General features: G+C 39.7%; 1 protein-coding gene across 6 annotated transcripts in view; it reads left to right on the top strand.

The window, feature by feature from the left end:
• The window catches only part of DIP2C (DIP2 acetate--CoA ligase C (putative)), a 627,226-nt gene that overhangs the window by 509,033 nt on the left and 98,801 nt on the right, over positions 1 to 19,392 (top strand). For all 6 annotated transcript variants that reach the window (XM_089668744.1, XM_089668740.1, XM_089668739.1 and 3 more), the window contains 2 exons: positions 4,818 to 4,954; positions 14,492 to 14,700. In XM_089668744.1, coding sequence (XP_089524870.1) covers positions 4,818 to 4,954; positions 14,492 to 14,700 — 346 coding nt within the window. The remainder of the gene's footprint in view (positions 1 to 4,817; positions 4,955 to 14,491; positions 14,701 to 19,392) is intronic.

Here is a 19,392-nt window from a genome sequence, read left to right as displayed (position 1 = left end):
TCAGTTGTTCTTTGTTTGTGGTTCTTTCCGCCTTTAGTTTTGCCTTCAGCAAGTGAAATACATGCTCAATTGGGTTAAGATCAGGTGATTGACTTGGCTATTGCAGAATAGTCCACTTCTTTTCCTTCAAAAGCTCCTGGGTTGCTTTTGCAGTGTGTTTTGGATCATTGTCCATCTCTACTGTGAAGCGCTGTCCAATCAACTTTGCTGCATTTGGCTGAATCTGGGCTGACAGTATATCTGTAAACACTGCAGAATTCAACTGCTTCTGTCTTCTGTCACATCATCAATAAACACCAATGACCCAGTTCCTCTGGAAGCCATGCATGTCCATGCCATCACACTGCCTTCACCATGTTTTACAGGTGACGTTGTGTGCTTTGGATCATGAGCTGTTCCAAGCCTTCTCCACACTTTTTTTTCTTCCCGTGATTCTGGTACAGATTAATCTTAGTTTCATCACTCCAAAGAATGCTTTTCCAGAACTGGTCTGGCTTTTTTAGATATTTTTTTTTTTGCAAAGTCTAATCTGTCTTTTCTATTATTCAGGCTTATGAATGGTTTGCACCTTGTGGTGAACCCTCTGTATTTTCTCTCGTGAAGTTTTCTCTTGATTGTAGACTTTTACAATGATACACCCACCTCTAAGAGAGTGTCTTTCACTTGTCTGGATGTTGTGAATGGGTTTTTATTTACCATAGAGAGGATCCTGCAATCATCCACTACTGGATGTCCATGCCTTTTTATGTTGCTGAGCTCACCAGTGCATTCTTCTTTCCTCAGTGTGTACCAAACTGTTGATTTGGCCACTCCTAATGTTGCTGCTATCTCTCTGATGGATTTGTATAGTTTTTGAAGCCTTACAAAGGCCTGTTTCACTTACAAGGACAGCTCCTTTGAACGTATGATGTAGTTTCGCAGCAATAGATTCCAAATGCAAATACCACACTTAGGCTGGCCATATATTATACAATTATCTGGAGATTTTTGGTTTAGATTTACCAAAAACCATATAATAGGAGGACAAACCTAAGCAACACTTTCAGTTGTATCCAATTAGGCAGGCCCTTGCACTACACAGTTGAAGGTAAATCTAAAGGAAATTGGGCAGAAAATTGGAAGATAATTGTATAATGTATGGCCAGCCTTAGAATCAACTCCAGACCTTTTACCTGCCTAATTAATGAAGAAATAACGAAGGAGTAGCCCACACCTGGTCATGAAGCAGCTTTTGATTCAATTATCCAATTACTTTTGGTCCCTTGAAAAAGGGGGGATGGCTACTCTTTAAGCCCATATAACTATAGCTTAAATATGTTTTGGTAAATACTTGAAGAAAAAATTTTAAATGGTACCTGTGTCCAAATATATATATATGGACCTAACTGTATGTTCCTGTTAGATTATGGACCAACAACAGTCAAGTACTATTTTCATTATATAGAAAATACAACATCTCTTTTGTAATTGGAGTGTATATTTTTACATTCTATAATATGCTGTACTATGTTTTTATACATTGCACATTTCTTTCAATAAAAATATTGAACAAGAATTAGACTTAATTCCCTTCAAACATGTAAAGGTGCACAGTGTGATAGTAGCATTGTGAATTTTAAATTGTATCACGTGACTCTTTTAGATGGCTAGTTCTAGATCTAATGTACTAGTATAGTAGTCTTTGCAGTTTAATTTAGAGAGTTTGCACAGATTCATCACACAGCATGCTCAGGAAGATGACATCACTTTCATTGTTACAGTTTGCTGACTGGACAGTGAAAGATCACCAGTGCACTCATGAGGTCATCCCTCTGCTTACTTTGCTCTCTCCTCCTGTCAGCTTGTTGCATTTTAGTGCATACAGTTTCAGTGCACCTGGCTCCCAGCCTTGCCACTCTCACTCTTTGCGAGTGTTGCTTTTTAGGGGATTGTAGAAAGACGATACAAAGTCAAAATCGGGTACTTACATTACTTACATTGTAAAAAGACTTTAAAGGATAAGTTCACCCTTTGGACAAAAATAATAAATGCACATTTTTTGCAAGTAACAAAATGTGCATTTATTGCTTTTGTCCAAAGGAGCCTGGAAAGCATTGCACCAGCGATCAGTAGATCACTCATGCCATGCAGGTTTCCTGCAGACCTGTCAGAATATCTGCTTGCTGTACAGGATGTACAAACAAGCAGATGGCCTGACAAGGAAGCTTCAATGAACTACCACCGCGCTCCACAGCACCGTGGTAGTTCATTGCAAATTACAAGCTGACAGCCACTAAGTCTGTCGGGACTTGTGGGCACTCATTCACAGAACACTGTGAATCAGTGACGTGGCCATGTGGGCGAAGCCCCGCACGGCCATGCTGTTTTCAAATCTGACAAAAAGTACGGGGGAACTCCTCCTCGTACTATCTGTCAGAGGGAGGAGGGGGGGGGAGGCAGTAGGCATGGCTGTCCTAAAAACAGGTGGAACATGTAGCATGTTCCAAAGGTGAACTTATCCTTTAACAATTTATTAAACTCATTGCAGCTGTCTTGGTTGGTATATTTTATATCTGCTTGAAGTTCAACTTTAATAATTAAATTGTCATTTTATTTGATAATAGGTATAGTAAACTAGGACAACACTCGTGCCACTTGGGAGTTGACTCTTTTAAAAGATCAACTCAAGGCAAAAATATAAAAGCACCCTTTGTTTATATAATCCTTCAAGAGTTTCTCTTTGCTTTCTAGAAATTCAAAGGAAATTAGATTTGACCTCTTTTCCACCAGGCTCCATTATTTTAAATTTAAATCTTGCCAGAGGGCCCTGGACAGATATCCGTTTTCTTACCCTTTATTAAGGGAAAGCATATTTTCATTTAGCAAATTCAAAGATAATATTGCAGTGCTTACCTTATAGTAATTTTTCACAAGACTTTCACCTTTTTTAACAAACTTCCTCTTTCTTTTTTTTAACTTATTTAATCAAAAGTAGAGATGGGTAGATTAGACTCTAGCAGCATGATAGATTAGAGACTACAATTAGTCTGCCTAACTACTTAAATGTATGTTAACCCTAACAGTGAACTTTTGTTTTTTCTCCTTTTGGACTGTTATACTGTAAATACTGTTGAAAATGTTATATCTGTTCAATTAATGCAAAAAGATACCCATCGATTCTGGCAGAAATCATTGCAATTGTTCCTTTTGTGAAGTACACCTTGTCAAAGTACAATCGTTATGTTGCACTGTAACGTAGAAAGCAGAGCCTGCATATGTAACAATCAAATACAGCCCTCCCATGTACATATCTAATTATAAACCATGCATAGAAATGTTTTCAAAATTAACACTATTACTATTAATACTATTTCTTTACTCTAATACTATTTCTTTCAAGCTATTTGCATATACAGTGTGTGTATGTATGTGTGTATATTTATATATATATATGTGTGTGTGTGTGTATGTATATGTATATATATATATATATATATATATATATATATATATATACATACTGTATGTGTGTATGTATTTGCACTCACCATCCACTTTATTATGTACACCTTGCTATTGCCAAGAAAATATCCCCCGCACAATTACACCACCACCAGCAGGCGGGATGGATCCATGCTTTCATGTTGTTTGTGTTTATGCCAAATTCTGACCCTACCAACTGAATATCACAGCAACCAGTCTGCCCATTCTCTTCTGATATCAACAAGGCATTTTTGTCCACACAACTGGCACTCACTGGATATTTTCTCTTTTTCGGACCATTCTGTAAATCCTAGAGATGGTTGTGCATGAAAATCCCAGTAGATCAGCAGTTTTTGAAATACTCAGATCAGTCCGTCTGACCAACAACCATGCCACGTTCAAAGTCCCTTAAATCCCCTTTCTTCCCCTTTCTGATGCTCAGTTTGAACTTCAGCAAGTCGTCTGCACTACATCTAGATGCCTAAATGCACTGAGTGTATATATATATATATATATATATATATATATAAACACTCATAAAGTAACTCTTGCAGGGGTTTTTAGCATTGCCAAGACAGAACATAAATGTTTCAGCCTCCTGGCTATCAGCAACTTTCGAGTCCCTGAGCCTGTCTCTATACAGATTCGCAACGTTGTCTCAGTCAGCTTTGCAACAACCTAAATGCCCACCTGGGCTGCACGGGCTCCTGCGTAATGATACACCATCACCCAATATCCCTCAGGTGACGGCCTAGTCAGATATGGTCTTTCCCTAAGGCCAGATCACACTCATCCAGTGCCTGTGCAAACCCATTGCTCTTGCAGCAGTTTGTCTCCAGGAGAAGAAGCCTTGAACCAGACACAACCTGTTGATTAAAATGGTCATGCACACCTGCACTATCAGGCTGCTGGTCTCCAGTAAAACGTGGACACATGGGGTTAGAGGCTTCACCCCTCCCCAAGACTATTCCAAGCCTTTGGACTCCAAAACCGAATCCAAGAGTTACCAATCCTGGAGAAAATGGAAAACCAGAAACCAGTTTTCTTCACTTAGAATAAACCTCTTGGAGCCCCTCAACCTGCATCAGTGAGAAACATGTGTGGCATTATTATAGTTTTAGGTGATTATCATGTTTTTCATCAAGGGGAACCAGAGTCAAGTGACATTTCATCCCTATGATCAAAATATCTGAGAGATTCAGTATATGAAAATGATTGTGGTTGATTTTTGAAATGGGGGAGTAAAAATAACCCATGAATATGCTTTTCTGCTTCACTTTAATTATCTATGCTCATATGAAGTACATGTAAGAATTTACTGTGATCCATAAGTGTGTCATATATTTTCTCTGCAGCTATTATGTGCTCGGTGAAACCTGATGGGATTCCACAGCTGTGTCGGACGGATGAGATAGGGGAACTCTGTGTGTGCGCCCTCGCTACGGGTACATCCTATTATGGTTTATCCGGTATGACGAAAAACACATTCGAGGTGAGTGACACAACTTGCCACAAAGGTTTATAGTGATACTAAAGTTTGCTACTGTTAATCTGGCCTAAGAGAAATAAGTAAAATGACAACAACTAGGAAAATATCAAGTTTAATCTAATGAAAACTAAAATGTAATTGTCTGCTGTAGATGACTATGTACCCCTGCTCCATGTGTACATTATAGCAAGGGTGCTCAACCTGTGGCCCTCCAGCTGTTGCAAAACTACATGTCCCATCATGCCTTAGCCTTTAGGGGTCATGCTTTTAACTGTCAGCCTTGCAAAGCATCATGGGACTTGTAGTTCCGCAACAGCTGGAGGGCCACAGCTTGAGCATCCATCTATATACATGTTATTGCAGTGGCTTTGTCTGACTGCCAACCCTTATGACAAACTGTTAATCCTTGAAACACACCAGGTTGAGTTGCTGGAAATCACGGCAGACTACTTGCTGGATTTTAGAAAGTCAGCTTTAAGATGTACCCCTGATGACATTGCACCTGCCCTGAAAGTTTGAATGTGATTGCTGATATAGCAGTTAATACACAACACAGGTTGCAGAAAGAATATTCTTATTGCCCTCCTGCTAACCATATTGGATGTAATTGTACAATATTCTTCTTAAATTAAAATATAAGTGAACCCTTACCTTGCAAAACAACCAATTCAGTTTATATTTCAATATTTTTTATTGAAGAGTATAAAGGTAACAAATATGGCATTTGAGCATAAATCATATTTCAAGTAGTTCTGATAGAGAAAAAAACATGTACAGTTTAAGAATATTCCCAAACAAATAGATGTATACAAATCAAAGAGGGTAATCCTCATTAAAATTAGGTTACATAAACCCAATCCACAAGGGACCTGAAAACAATCAGTAGAGGTAACATCAATAGTGAAATAAAGCTGTAGTGTCAGTGGCACAATGAGGAAATATAGGGAAGTATAGGGGAAGGGAGGGTAGGGAAGGGTGGTGGGTAGAATATGTAAGGAGAGAGTGAATTAAAAAAAAAAAAAACATTGTTCTTTTGCCTGAGAAAATAGTCAGTGTCAGAGCCACAAGAGGCCCTAAAGACATCCTGAAAATAGTCAACGATATCCAACAGAAACAAAAACGAAGGAAAAGAAAATAGGAGGAGGGTCAGCCTGTGACTCATTCAACCAATTCTGTTTAAAATAGAAATAAAAGGCAGAATGTGTGTGTATGTGTGTATTCTATTCTTTCTAAGTGATTACATAATCAGCTGCTCATGTACTTGGAGAGGTGGAGGTCGAAAAAAAGCTGATATTTCCAATGAATGGCTGTGCAAGGGAGATGTGTCAGCACACGTCTGATCGTTGGGGGACAGGCAGGCTGTACTTCCAGCACATCCAGAAAAATGACTATGCTGGAATGTATGCACTCTCATGCCTAGCCTGGCCAGTTTGAATTAGGAGACCAGGATCACCAGGTATTTCCCACAAAGGAAGCAATACAAAGAGAACAGGATATGTTTTCATACAAAGAACATGGTACAGTAGACACAGTATTAGGAATATGAAATGTTGGGGGTATTGAAAGTGGAACTTCAGCCTTCTGATTTATGTCCTTCTCCCTTCTTCTGCTATTTTATGCACTTTTTTGGGAGGAAGAGCAGTGGGTACCTGGTTTTGACTGGTACTCTCTCTCACTTCCTGTCAGATCGCAGCGGCAGATCTACCAGAAGTTCTCCTCCTCCTCTCCCTGCCCACAACCTTCTGAGAACTGTGCTTTGTCCCAGAAGGTTGCGGACAGGGAGAGGGGGAGGAGTACTTCTGGCTGCAGGGAGGAGGACTTCTGGCTGCAGGACCATTCACAAAGTGCATCGCGGCTCATGCATGTGCAGTGAGGAGCCGGCTGTGAAGCTGCAAGTAATGACAGCTGGCTGCCAACGGTAAACATGCCAGCGCCGGGGACCCGAAGACCAATAAAGAACCGATTTAGGTAGGACAGCACTGAATTACTGAACAGGTGAAGGTCCTTTTATTTAAAGTCAGCAGCTACAGTATTTGTAGCTACAGACTTAATTTGTTTTTCAAATGGCGAAGAACTGCTTTAAGGATGGTCTGAGCAGATTTTATGCAGCTAAACTCAGGAACCACAGCCCAGATGCTTATAGTTTTATCCCTGATCTTTCACCTGCTTAGATTACTTATAACATTTCTTTTTCATGCAAACATTCTCTCACACTGCTCTAGAAATTGGTGATGTGGTGCTCTCAGCATGTTAAATAGTGAAGGTCGTATCATCTCCATTCAGCAGCAGACTACTGTCAGCCTGCTGAGCACTTGCCATTAAAAGCGTTTGTCTGGAGTGAATTTTAATAATTGAAGAGAATGTTCTAGCAATGCACTTCAAGACAAAACCTGTGAGGATTTGTAGGCTCTGTGCTGTTTTTTAATGTAAATGTTCTCCTGGAATTTATCATAATCTAACAGGAATTTTAATTCAATAAGCTTTTGCTTATTACCATTTAATAATTGACATAAATATTATTTATTTAGTGAAATCTCAGTAATTCCCTATCAATATCATATCAAGAAGGGCTGCTAAACCTAAAGTACAAATAAGCCCAATCATTAAAATCTCATAAGCCTGTACATGTTCATTTAATTTCTGAAATTTCCATTTCATTTTTTACAAAAAAACTGCCTATGCAGGTAATGGATGAATGTAGATAAAAGCAAACTGTGCAGCTCTGACTAAAGTTGGATAATGCTCTTACTGTAGGCCATTTATGTACAGTATCTTCCGAAGCCTGGCCCAAAACCGTTGGAATTGACTAGGAGTGTCTTAGCAATGTCCGAGCAACAAAGCAGGTGACACCATCTGTAGGAGATTTTCAGTCAGGCTTCAAGAGGTACATAAATGGCGTACACCTATAGCAAGGGCATTATTCAACTTTGTTCAAAGCTGAACAGTTTGTTTTTATCTACATGTACCCCTTACTTGCATAGGCAGTGTTTTGGTAAAGGTGAAATAACCCTTAAACGCAAGTCTTAAGCGTTTGTTAAAATAATACCTGGTGATTCTACTATGAAAATCTTTATTCAGACACTGAAAACTATAAACTGACAACGCTCTGTCCCTATTTCCCAGTTGTTCTGATTTGTTGTCACATGTCCCCGGATGAAGACTACAAGCAGTTTTTGTGACACATATTGGGAGATTTAATAAACCTGGAGAGTGAAAAACCTGGTGCAGCTTTGCACAGATATCAATCGGTTTCCAGGTGTCAAATCTTAATTGAACAAGCTGAAGTTAGAAGCTAATTGGCTACCATGCATAGCTGCACCAGTTTTTGCACTCTCCAGTTTTAGTAAATCAACCCCATAATGTGCAGGTATGTTCCACAATTGTCACCATCAGGAAGCCTGCCCTAAGCAGACATGAGCGACTGCTGCTAAATGATTGTACAGGAGGTGTCTACTAAAGGCTTGTAGCACTACCCCCTTAGGAATTGCTGAAGGTTTGAGTCCCCCTATAGTCCTGCACAGCCAAGCAACATGCATCCCCTGGACAAGGCATCCAGTCCTGCCACTTTAAAAGAAAGACAGTCCCAGGTGGTTGCTAATGTGGTTTCTCTAAAGAGTGCTGCTTCCCATATTTGGCTCAGGTGGTGTAGATTTACTCGTCCCTCTCCTGTACTGCTGTTGATTCGGTGACTGCTACCGGGCCTTCTAGCTGGGACGCTCCTCCTCTACTACACAGGTAGTCCTCTCTCAGTGGCCGGGTGCAAGCTTTCATTTTCCAAGAACCTCTGCCTGTATGTGAGCCCCTCTCCCATCTGGGCCCCCTCCCAGGCTCTTGCTCTTCAGCCTACTAATCCATCTTCTACCCAAACTCTCCTGTTGCTGAGCATGCTTTCTCATATTTAAGGGCTACTCTGACCCCTTGCCAAGCCTCTTGTTGGGGATTGGTCATAGCCCCTTGAATATGCAGGTTAGCCACTCCTCACATCTGTCCACTGCCTTTAGAACTTTCCCCAAAGTCACATGCAGTCAAACAGGATACATAGCCTCTGATGGGAGCCACCTGTTGAGCAGCAGAGGAACGTTTATAGACTGATGAGCCGTCCGGTTGCTCCAGGCAACAGCAAGTAGGACAGCAAATGTGGCAAACATCTCACAGGTATTCGCAAGCACATACAGGGCACAGTCTTTGTTAGGGGCCACCTGGGGAACAGCATAAAGACTTTTAGATAGGCCCGGCATGGTTGCTAAGGACAGCAATGATAGCGACAGTCTTTTAACACACAGTAGTGATCACAACCCCTTAAATACAGTGCACTCCACTTCCCGCGAAGCTCCTTGACACTTTCCACCACTGTAGTCACTTCTTCTGGCTCGTTGGTTTGCCGGTTGCTAGGGGCAATGCCCATACAGGTCGCTATAGAAAATCCCACATGTAGCACCACCCCCTTAGGAGTTGCTAAAGTTTTGGGGCCCCCTATAGTCTTGCACAGCCAGGAAACACGCATTTTCACAAACTTACATTCAGGAGTCAATAACCAGTCCTTGAGTGTAGTTTTCGGTACTTGGATAGGGTTTGGGGTATAAGCTATTCCCACTGAGGACGAACTTCCTGAAACTATTTACAAGTCTGTACAGAAAACTTCTCTTCTTGGAGAGCTAGACAGCATCTCCTAGTGTACCACTCCAGACCCCAAATGTTCCTTGATCTTGTTGCCTGAAGGAAATCCCTGGACAGGGGATCCAGTCCTTCCACTTTAAAAGAAAGACCGTCCCAGAGTGCTCTTTCCCCAATTTGGCCCAGGGTTGTAGGTATACTCACTTGTCCCTCTCCTGTGCTGCTGTTGATTCAGTGGCTTCTAACAGGCCTTCTAGCTGGGTCGCTCCTCCTCTGCCACACAGGTGTTCCTCTCTCAGGGGCCGGTGAGGGTGCAAGCTTTTGCCTTTCAAGAAACTCTGCTTGTAAGTGAGCCCCTCTGCCATCTGGGGCTCCTGCTCTCCAGCCTACTTCTCAATCTTCCTCCCAAACTCTCCTGCTGCTGAGCAGGCTCTCTCATATTTAAGGGCTACTCTGACCGCTTCCCAAGCTTCCCGTTGGGGATTGGTCAGCACCTTTTGAATATGCAGATTAGCCTCCTCACACCTGCTCACTGCTTCTAGGACTTTCCCCAAAGTTCTAGGGCAGGGGGAAGTCTCAGAGAGCTGAATCTGCAGAGCCTCCCAGCCCTGACCGAAATTTGACTTTCTGACTATTACACCTGGACTGCTACTGAAAATTGGCATTCTATCTCCCCCTAGCTAACTAGGAGGGTGCTACAGGCTGGAGGAAATTAGCAGCACAGAGACGCAACAAAAGGATTAAAATAGGTGAACAAGGTATTATATAAAATAAATAAATAGCATGGCAATTGTTTGATGTACTTTGCAAACTAAATCTCTTCCAGCTTGGGTGTAGATGTTCTTAAAGCTGTAGAAAGTTTTGATTATCCTAATTGTAATGTATAGTAGAAGGTCAATCTATTATATAATGATTTATGTGAAAATATAAAACCATCTATTGCTGGTAAATGTTGACTCAAACTACATTTTTCATGCCCAAGGAAAATAATTAAAAGCTACTCATCTTTCACAGCCTATATGAAAAAGAGCATAATATAAATAAAGCAAATTGAAAAGTGCATACATTTCTCAAATATAAATTGTAAGGCACACCTGTTCACCTTTTTTGCTATTTTGTTGGATAAAAAAAGAAAACATTGCATTGTTTTCAGTGACTCAGCTCATTTGCAGATTTTGTCAGCAGTAAAGCATAACCATTGAGTAGCACTGCAAAAGGGGAAGCAAATCCTGAGTATGTATTGAACGTATGAAAATATATGACTGCCTCCATGCACAGAAATAGCTGTAAACTATACTTTGCTACCTTTTTGTCTTTTCTAAACATTAAGTATTTACCAAATCAAGCTGCATTCTTTTACAAGTTTTTTTTTTTATAGAAAACAGTTTTTTTTAAAAAATGACACTTGTACATATTTCTTTCCTTATTATTTTCTATAAGAAAATTGTAATATACAGTGCATTAAAAAACATTCAAACCCCCTTCAATTTTTGTAATTTTGTTATGTTGCAGCCTGATACTACAGTTGTTTAAATTTATTTTTTTTCTAATTTATCTATATTCAGTTCCCCATAATGATAAAGTGAAAACAGAACTTTAGAAAAGTTTGCAAATTTAGGAAAAAAGAACTGAAATACATTGGCATAATTATTCAGACCCTTTCCAACAACACTTGAAATATAGCTCAGTTTCCTCCCATTTCTCTTGATCATTGCTGAGATGTTTCTACACCTTGATTGGCATCCACCTATGGTAAATTATGATTGGCCATGATTTGAAAAGGCTTCACAGCTGACAACGCATACTATATCAGAACAAAAGCCATGAGGTCAAAGGAGCTGCCTGCAGAACTCAGACAGGATTATTGCAAGGCACATATCCGGGGAAGACTGCAACAAAAATTTCTGCTGCACTGAAGGTTCCCAAGAGCACACAAGAACCCAATGGTCACTCTGCCAGAGCTCCAGAGATCCTCTGTGGAGATGGGACACTGATCTGGGCTTTATGGCAGAGTTACTAGACGGAAGCCTCTTGTCAGTGCAAAACACATGAAAACCTGCTTGGAGTTTGCAAAAAATAAAATTAATTCTAGTATATATACCATTGTTTGTAACATGCAAACCCTTTATAATATGCTTATTGGGATTCTTTTTTTTCTTTTACCAAAGACATGTAGCAGAATACATTTTGGCCTAAATTTAAAAAGAGATTTGATTTTTTTAATAGGATATGTTTTATAGCAGAAAGTAAAAAAAAAATTTTTTTTCAAAATGTTCAGTCCTTTTTCATCTATATAATAAAAAAATGAAAAACCCAGTGGTGATCCAATACCACCAAAATAAAGCTCTATTTGTGTAAAGAAAAATGATATTAATTTTATTTGGGTACAGAGTTACATGACCGTGCAATTGCCGGTTAAAATATCGCAGTGCTGAATAACAAAAAATGTGCTGGTCATGAAGGGGGTAAAATTTTCCAGAGCTGAAGTGGCTAACAGCCCATTTACACAAGTCATTTCTGAATTTAGCTGTATTGACCAAGAAAGGGTTTTTTATGGGCAAATCAGCCTTTAATTTGTCACAGTACTTAATCAGAGCTGCATGACCTGATAAGATCTGTTCTAATTTTAGTTAGCGTTGGACCAGACTTATAGGCGCACCTTGAAAATTATGTACATTTTTCATATATGTTTGCGAACATATTCATGTGAGACCTCTGCTGTACTTATTACAGTGCAAGGCTTAATAAAGTCACCTTTATTGGCTAGCTGAGTGTTAGGGACTATGTTTTAATCACTTAAAGTGTTACTAAACCCACAACAGTAAAATAAGTCTATATGTAGTAAAGCATGCTTGTTATACTCACTGTGGAACCTAAGGGGTTAATCATCTGCATTGTGTAAAAAGGCCATTTTAATCCTGTCTTCTCTGCCCCTCCTCTTATTCAAATGTCCACGTCTTATCTCCTGCTAACAGACTGAACCCGTAACCATTCTGCACATGCTCAGTTTAGTGTGTTTTGCTAGAGAGGATTTTTCTTGGGAGAGTGCATGTGATCAGCACTGTCTAGAGAGAGGTTAGGGGTTTTGCATCCCAGAGCAGAAAACCTCCTCCTACAAGCTTTAACCAGTGCTCTGCTGAACACTGATAGCAGTCACAAGAGTGATCTAACTGCTGATCAGAAAAGGTGTTTAGCAGTTTATATTTACTAAAATAATTGCACTTCCATGTTCTGTGTACTGTGGGAGACCAGATATAGTGAATGTAGGGTCCTGGGTTTAGTAACACTTTAAATGTAATTGTTTCACCCATATATACGTTTTGTACTTGAATTGTTTGTGATTCCTTGGGGTGGCTATGACATTTAACTGTTGCATGATTTGGTCTTGTTGGCATATCTTCAGCTGTGTGAAAGTGTTTTATATAGGTCAGGTGCCAAATAAATTTGACTTTTGCACCAGCCAGATTGGGGAGTTAATATGATATATGTTTATGAAATAAATGCCATACAACCAATACAACCTGCCACTTCATAAGGGTTTATCCTAGGCTTTCTACTTTCTAAAAAATACTATTTTCCTGGTTTTCTGCATCAATATTTCGAGTCATTAACTTGGAACTTGCATGCACCTGATAAGGGATGGTTCATTAGATGAAGCTTTATGAACAAAGACAGTTAATAGCACACTATTGAAAAGTCTCTGAAGGACACGTGCAAAGTAAATTAAAGCTGTACTTGCTGGTCAGGAAAAAAATACAAAATCATAATATGATGCTGTATTTAACTGGCTAAAAACATGTTTTAATAGTGTTATGTTTTATGTCTGACCATAATACATCTAGGAAGGAAATTTGTACAAAACCACTACGAATTTTTTTTAAAAGCAAAGCTGGACAGCAATATAATGAGAAATCTTGGTGCAAAAGGTGAAGGGCATTTTGAGCATGATGGGTGAGTGAGTGGTCAGTGATTCCAGTACTTCACAATTCAAATGAACTACATGAAAGCAAGACTACAACTGATTGAGTAGCGCCAAGAAAAAAAGTCCACAATGTAACACAATTGTCCACAATGAATATAAATTTTAAAAAAGTGCATTTATTAATGTCCAAAAGTATGACCCTTCCCCGGCTCCCTTTAAAAATCTCCTGTGCCTGTTACAGTCCAGTGACCTGAAGAAGATGCGTGCCCCAAAACATGTAGTCATCTGTGCAACCGGTGGTTTTATTTCCTCTCTGGAGGCTGACATCATATAGCCTATGTGCCCAGAAGCCCACTTGCCCTGATCTCGGACATTCGGGCAGGCTTCCTGCCAGGTCTGTGATGTCACATCCGGTCTGGGGCTTCCTCTGCTCCTACCTCCTGAGCCTGTGTCAACTCTAGGTGGTTACATCTCCTGCATACACCACTGGTCATCCGCTTCAGCTTCCTGCCAGTTTCGTGATGCACTTCCGGCGTGACGGCGGCACTCGATGTACCATCTCTGTGTCCCCATACAACATATACGAGCACAGCCAGGTTGAATCCATCCTTGCAGGGGAACTTCAGAGGTATCAGGACATGGGCCATCTAAACATCCCAGGTTGTTCACAAGGTTTGTGATTGTACATACAAGTCAGGCTTGTGTCATGTGTTGTTAATACTTTTGGACATTAATAAATGCACTGTTTTTATTTACTTTCATTGTGGACAATTGTGTTACATTGTGGACTTTTTTTCCTTGGCTCTCCTCAATCAGTTATAGTTTTGGACAGCAATATGTAGATCCGAATTTATGGTATGCACATATTATAAAAGGTTATTTTGAATATGAATGTATTTATTTTTAAGATATGAATTTTGATGATTGATCCAGTATGTGAAAAGAGTCACTTCAAATGTCAGCCAAATTATGTTTTGTTTCTTTTTTTCTTTCTTCTTTTGTAGGTTTTTCCAGTGACCAGTTCGGGTGCGCCTATTAGTGAATATCCATTCATCAGGACTGGTCTCCTTGGGTTTATAGGACCAGCTGGGCTGGTCTTCATTGTTGGGAAAATGGACGGTCTGATGGTTGTAAGTGGGCGGAGGCACAATGCTGATGACATAGTAGCAACAGCTTTGGCAGTAGAACCAATGAAGTTTGTCTACAGAGGAAGGTGAGTAGATCATTTTTTTTACCAGACTAGCTGGCTTTCAGATTGAGTTTAGATTGAGTTGAGTATAATACATATTTTTTATTGGCTAGCTAAACCTATTGTAACAAGTTTTTTTTTTTTTTTTTACACTTTCATTTTTATACACTAAACTATATTCAGTCTTAAGCCAATTTTTTGTACATTTTGAATGGAGTTGGAGGAGGTGAGAAGAAAAGAACCAATGGAAAAACTGGTTCAGTGACAGCTGCGTAAGATGGGGATTTCCTCACTAAATTCCCAGTTCCCGTTTTATCACTAAGACAAGAAGTGAAGGGAAATCTTCCCAACAGGGCAGACACAGGAGGTTTTAATCATCCTCTCCCATTTACTTACAAACATGTTTTGGCCTTGATATTTACATTACCAATAAAAGGTATATTATTTTCCATATATAGTATTTGCTTCCTTGGAAGTTAAATTAACGCTCAGTCTAGGGGATGTCTTTTTAGGAATTATTGCTGAAGAACTGTAACAGGATAGGGGTTTAGGGTCACAGGATACTCCAAAATGATCAGTAACAACAGTAGGAGAACAATTTTCTCTCTAATCCTTCAATAGCAGCTTTTGTGGAGGTATGACCAGTATATCCACAGTAGGACCTTACAGCAGCAGCCCATAAAACCACATCTTTTCAATAGCTCATAAAACCATCTCTTTTCAAGATGTTTTCTCTTTTTCACCTGGTAATCTTGTGTATACTGCTGTTTCTTTCTCTGGGTGCTGATATTCCTTCAGCTTACAGTATCCATGTTTCACCCAGTGGAAAAGGCAATACTTAAATCACTCATCAGACCAATATAACCTCTTAAATTAAAAAGACGGTCTCATGTACTTGATTACCTAAACAGGGTATGGAAATTTCCAGATGTGGTAATTCAAACTTATCTACTCATTTACTCCATCATCCCACACAGAAACCAAAGGATATAAATGATGATATAGTGTAGTACATTTATTAAATTATGTTAAAAAAAATTACAAAAGTATTATATACTCACATTTATATGTGCCTCCACATTGGCACAAATGTATCAGCATGGCTGTGTGTATGCTGGCACCGCCGCTCTGCACTTCCCAGGAGTCAGCGTGTGTTGCAGCAACCAGAAGTGACCGGAAGTCAGCGACCAGATGATCCACCTCAAAAGCATTTTCAGCACTCTGACATCATCAGGGAGTAGCTACTAAGATAAGTTTGAATTACCACCACATCTGGAAATTTCCATACCATGTTCGGACAAACAAGCACGCGAGACTCATTGGTCTGGTGAGTGATGTAAGTATTCCTTTTCCACTGGGTGAAACATGGATACTGTATGGTGAAGGAATATCAGCACCAAGCAATTGTGCTTTTCAAGATTACACTTACAGTTGTGTTCAAAATAATAGCAGTGTGTTGAAAAAAGTGAATAAAGCTCAAAATCCCTCTCATAGCTTTTATTTCCATACACACAAATGCATTGGGAACACTACACATTCTATTCCAAATCAAAACATGAAGAAAAATATATCAAATTTGTGTTGTTCCTCTAAAACAATTGAAGAAAAGTGAATATTAGACTGTTCAAAAAAATAGCAGTGTTTGTATTCTTCTTTACAAACTCAAACATTCACCATATAAACTGAAAAATGTTTGAAGATTTTGCTTTCCTTTGAATCACTTAATGAATATTTAGTTGTATAAGCACTGTTTCTGAGAACTGCTGTACATCTGTGTTGCATGGAGTCAACCAACTTCTGGCACCTGTGAACAGGTATTCCAGCCCAGGATGATTGGACTACATTCCACAGTTCTTCTCTATTTCTTGGTTTTGCCTCAGAAACTGCATTTTTGATGTCACCCCACACGTTTTCTATTGGATTAAGATCCGGGGATTGGGCTGGCCACTCCATAACGTCAATCTTGTTGGTCTGGAACCAAGATGTTGCACGTTTACTGGTGTGTTTGGGGTCGTTGTCTTGTTGGAACACCCATTTCAAGGGCATTTCCTCTTCAGCATAAGGCAGCATGACCTCTTCAAGTATTCTGATGTATTCAAACTGATCCATGATCCCTGGTATGCGATAAATAGGCCCAACACCGTAGTATGAGAAACATCCCCATATCATGATGCTTGCGCGACCATGCTTCACTGTCTTCACAGTGTACTGTGGCTTGAATTCAGTGTTTGGGGGTCATCTGACAAACTGTCTCCGGCCACTAGACCCAAGAAGAACAATCTTACTTTCATCAGTCCACAAAATGTGCCATTTCTCTTTAGGCCAGTCAATGTGCTCTTTGGCAAATTGTAACCTCTTCAGCATATGTCTTTTTTTCAACAGTGGGACTTTGCGGGGGCTTCTTGCAGATAGCTTGGCTTCACATAGGCGTCTTCTAATTGTAACAGTACTCACAGGTAACTTTAGACCTTCTTTGATCTTCCTGGAGCTGATTGTTGGCTGAGTCCGCGCCATTTTGGCTATTCTTCTATCCATTCGAATGGTAGTTTTTCGCTTTCTTCCACGTCTTTCAGGTTTTGGTTGCCATTTTAAAGCATTTGCGATCGTTTTAGCTGAGCAGCCTATCATTTTCTGCACTTCTTTATATGTTTTCCCCTCTCCAATCAACTTTTTAATCAAGGTACGCTGTTCTTCTGAACAATGTCTGGAACGACCCATTTTCCTCAGAATTTCAGAGAGAAATGCACTGTAACCAGCATGTACAACATTTGCTGCCTTCCTTCCTTAAATAATTGCAACCTGTTATTCAAAGAATGAATGACCTCACTAATAGAACTCCACACTGCTATTATTTTGAACATGCCCCTTTCAATTAGTGATTCAATTACACAGAATCAGCAGCATGCATGTCATGACTGTTGGGTCTGTTGGATTTCTATTACTCTACTACACGTGCTAGTAAATTATTTGCCATGTAGAAATATCATTTCTACCAAAAGCAGTGATTGATCAGGTTAGTGATGTCTGACTGCTATTATTTTGAACACAACTGTATATGGACTTTTGTGCACTTTTTTGGACATTGCGCTATTTTGTTTTTATATTGAATTTACAAATTTATTTACAATTAAATGCTGGTATATTTGCACAGAACCATATTTGTGTATTAGTTGAGTATACTTTTATTGTGATTTGAGTACTTTATCATTGCGCCCCCTATTGAGATTAAAGATACTCTTCTTTCATTGCTGGTTTCAAAGTTATATTCTCATACCAGATCTCATGCCCTCCAGGCATCGGACTCTAGTTAAACATGGCTATGTTCATTTGGAGGAACAATCAGTTTTGTCTTCAGAGGCAGGGCATCATAGGGTATTTAATAATACTCTGTATCTTTTATTCTGTTGACACAAACATGACATAAACCAAATTGCAGCTTTTCGGAGAGGAGAGATGATAGCATTTCATGAGCAGTGCTGACAGCTCACACGGCTGCAGGCTCAACCAGGCCAATAATTACCAGAGAAAACTCAGGCGAGCCAGTGTCTGTCATGCTCCTGATACGTGCTGTGACCATAAAATTTCTCCAACCTCACATCCGAATATACTTCATTTTTTTCTGCAACAACATGTTGTGTCATGCAGCAGTTGTTTGTAAATGTTTTGTGAACCTCTAGTATTTTATGGATTTCTGAAAAATGGTTCCTAAACTGTGATCTGATTTATTGATGTAATCCAGAGCAACATGCTCAAAGAGGTGCTGGGAACTTTCAGACTTATAGTCTTATGAAGGTAAATATAAAACCATTTCCCATACAACAAGGCTTACCTCAATGGGCACCAGACAGCGACTCAAGCCATAGAAGTACAGAAAGGAGCGCCAGGGCAAAACTGATTGAAAGAATCCAAGATAATGATAATTGTTGGTAAATAAGTCATTAAAAAAAAAAGCCAACACTTTTCAGGTGGCAACAACCCCTTCATCAGGGCTACAAGTACAAACAGTAAATAAAAAATTAGATAAAAATATAATAAATTGCATGAAACGGAAAATGTGCAAACAAGTGCTGAAATCTCAAACTACTGCAATAGGACTAATTGGCTACCAGAACACACTAGGAGACCAAACTGCTAAAATAAAAAATCGCTTTTGGGGAAAAGTACAAACAAGAGACCAAGCTATTGAAACAGCACTAAATGAGTACTGAAAAAAATACAAAAATACAAGACTACAGAAATAAAGCAGATTGGCTACTGAAATGAGACTTAAAGTGTTACTAAAGGCTATTTTTTTTTTCTATTAAAAAAAAACAAACATGTTATACTTACTTGCCCTTTGCAATGGCACAGAGCGGCCCAAAACTTCCTCTTCTCCTGTCCCCCTCTGGCAATCTGTGTTGCCCCTCTTCTTAGTGTGTCCCCATAGTAAGCTGTTTGCTATGGAGGCACACGGAATCTACTCACTCATGAGCTGTGTGTCTATAGAGCCACGCTCTATAGACTCACACAGCGGGGCTTAGCCCTGTCCCCCACTTTCTCCTCACTGCATTTGATTGACAACAGCAGGAGTCAGTGGCTCCTGCTGCTGCTGGAGTCATGTGTGAAGAGGGAGAGAGGTGAGTAGAGATTCAGCCGTGCTCTCCTATCTTCCCATTCATACAGGGAAGGGAGCAGACAGAGAAATATACTGTGAAACGTTTTTTACTTTAATGCAAG

This window comes from Staurois parvus, unplaced genomic scaffold (assembly GCF_062004578.1).
Source record: "Staurois parvus isolate SC_StPar_1 unplaced genomic scaffold, SC_StPar_1.0 ptg000061l, whole genome shotgun sequence".
Lineage (NCBI taxonomy): Eukaryota > Metazoa > Chordata > Amphibia > Anura > Ranidae > Staurois > Staurois parvus.
The sequence above is the reverse complement of the archived record's forward strand: the minus strand, read 5'-3'. Positions and strand labels throughout refer to the sequence as shown.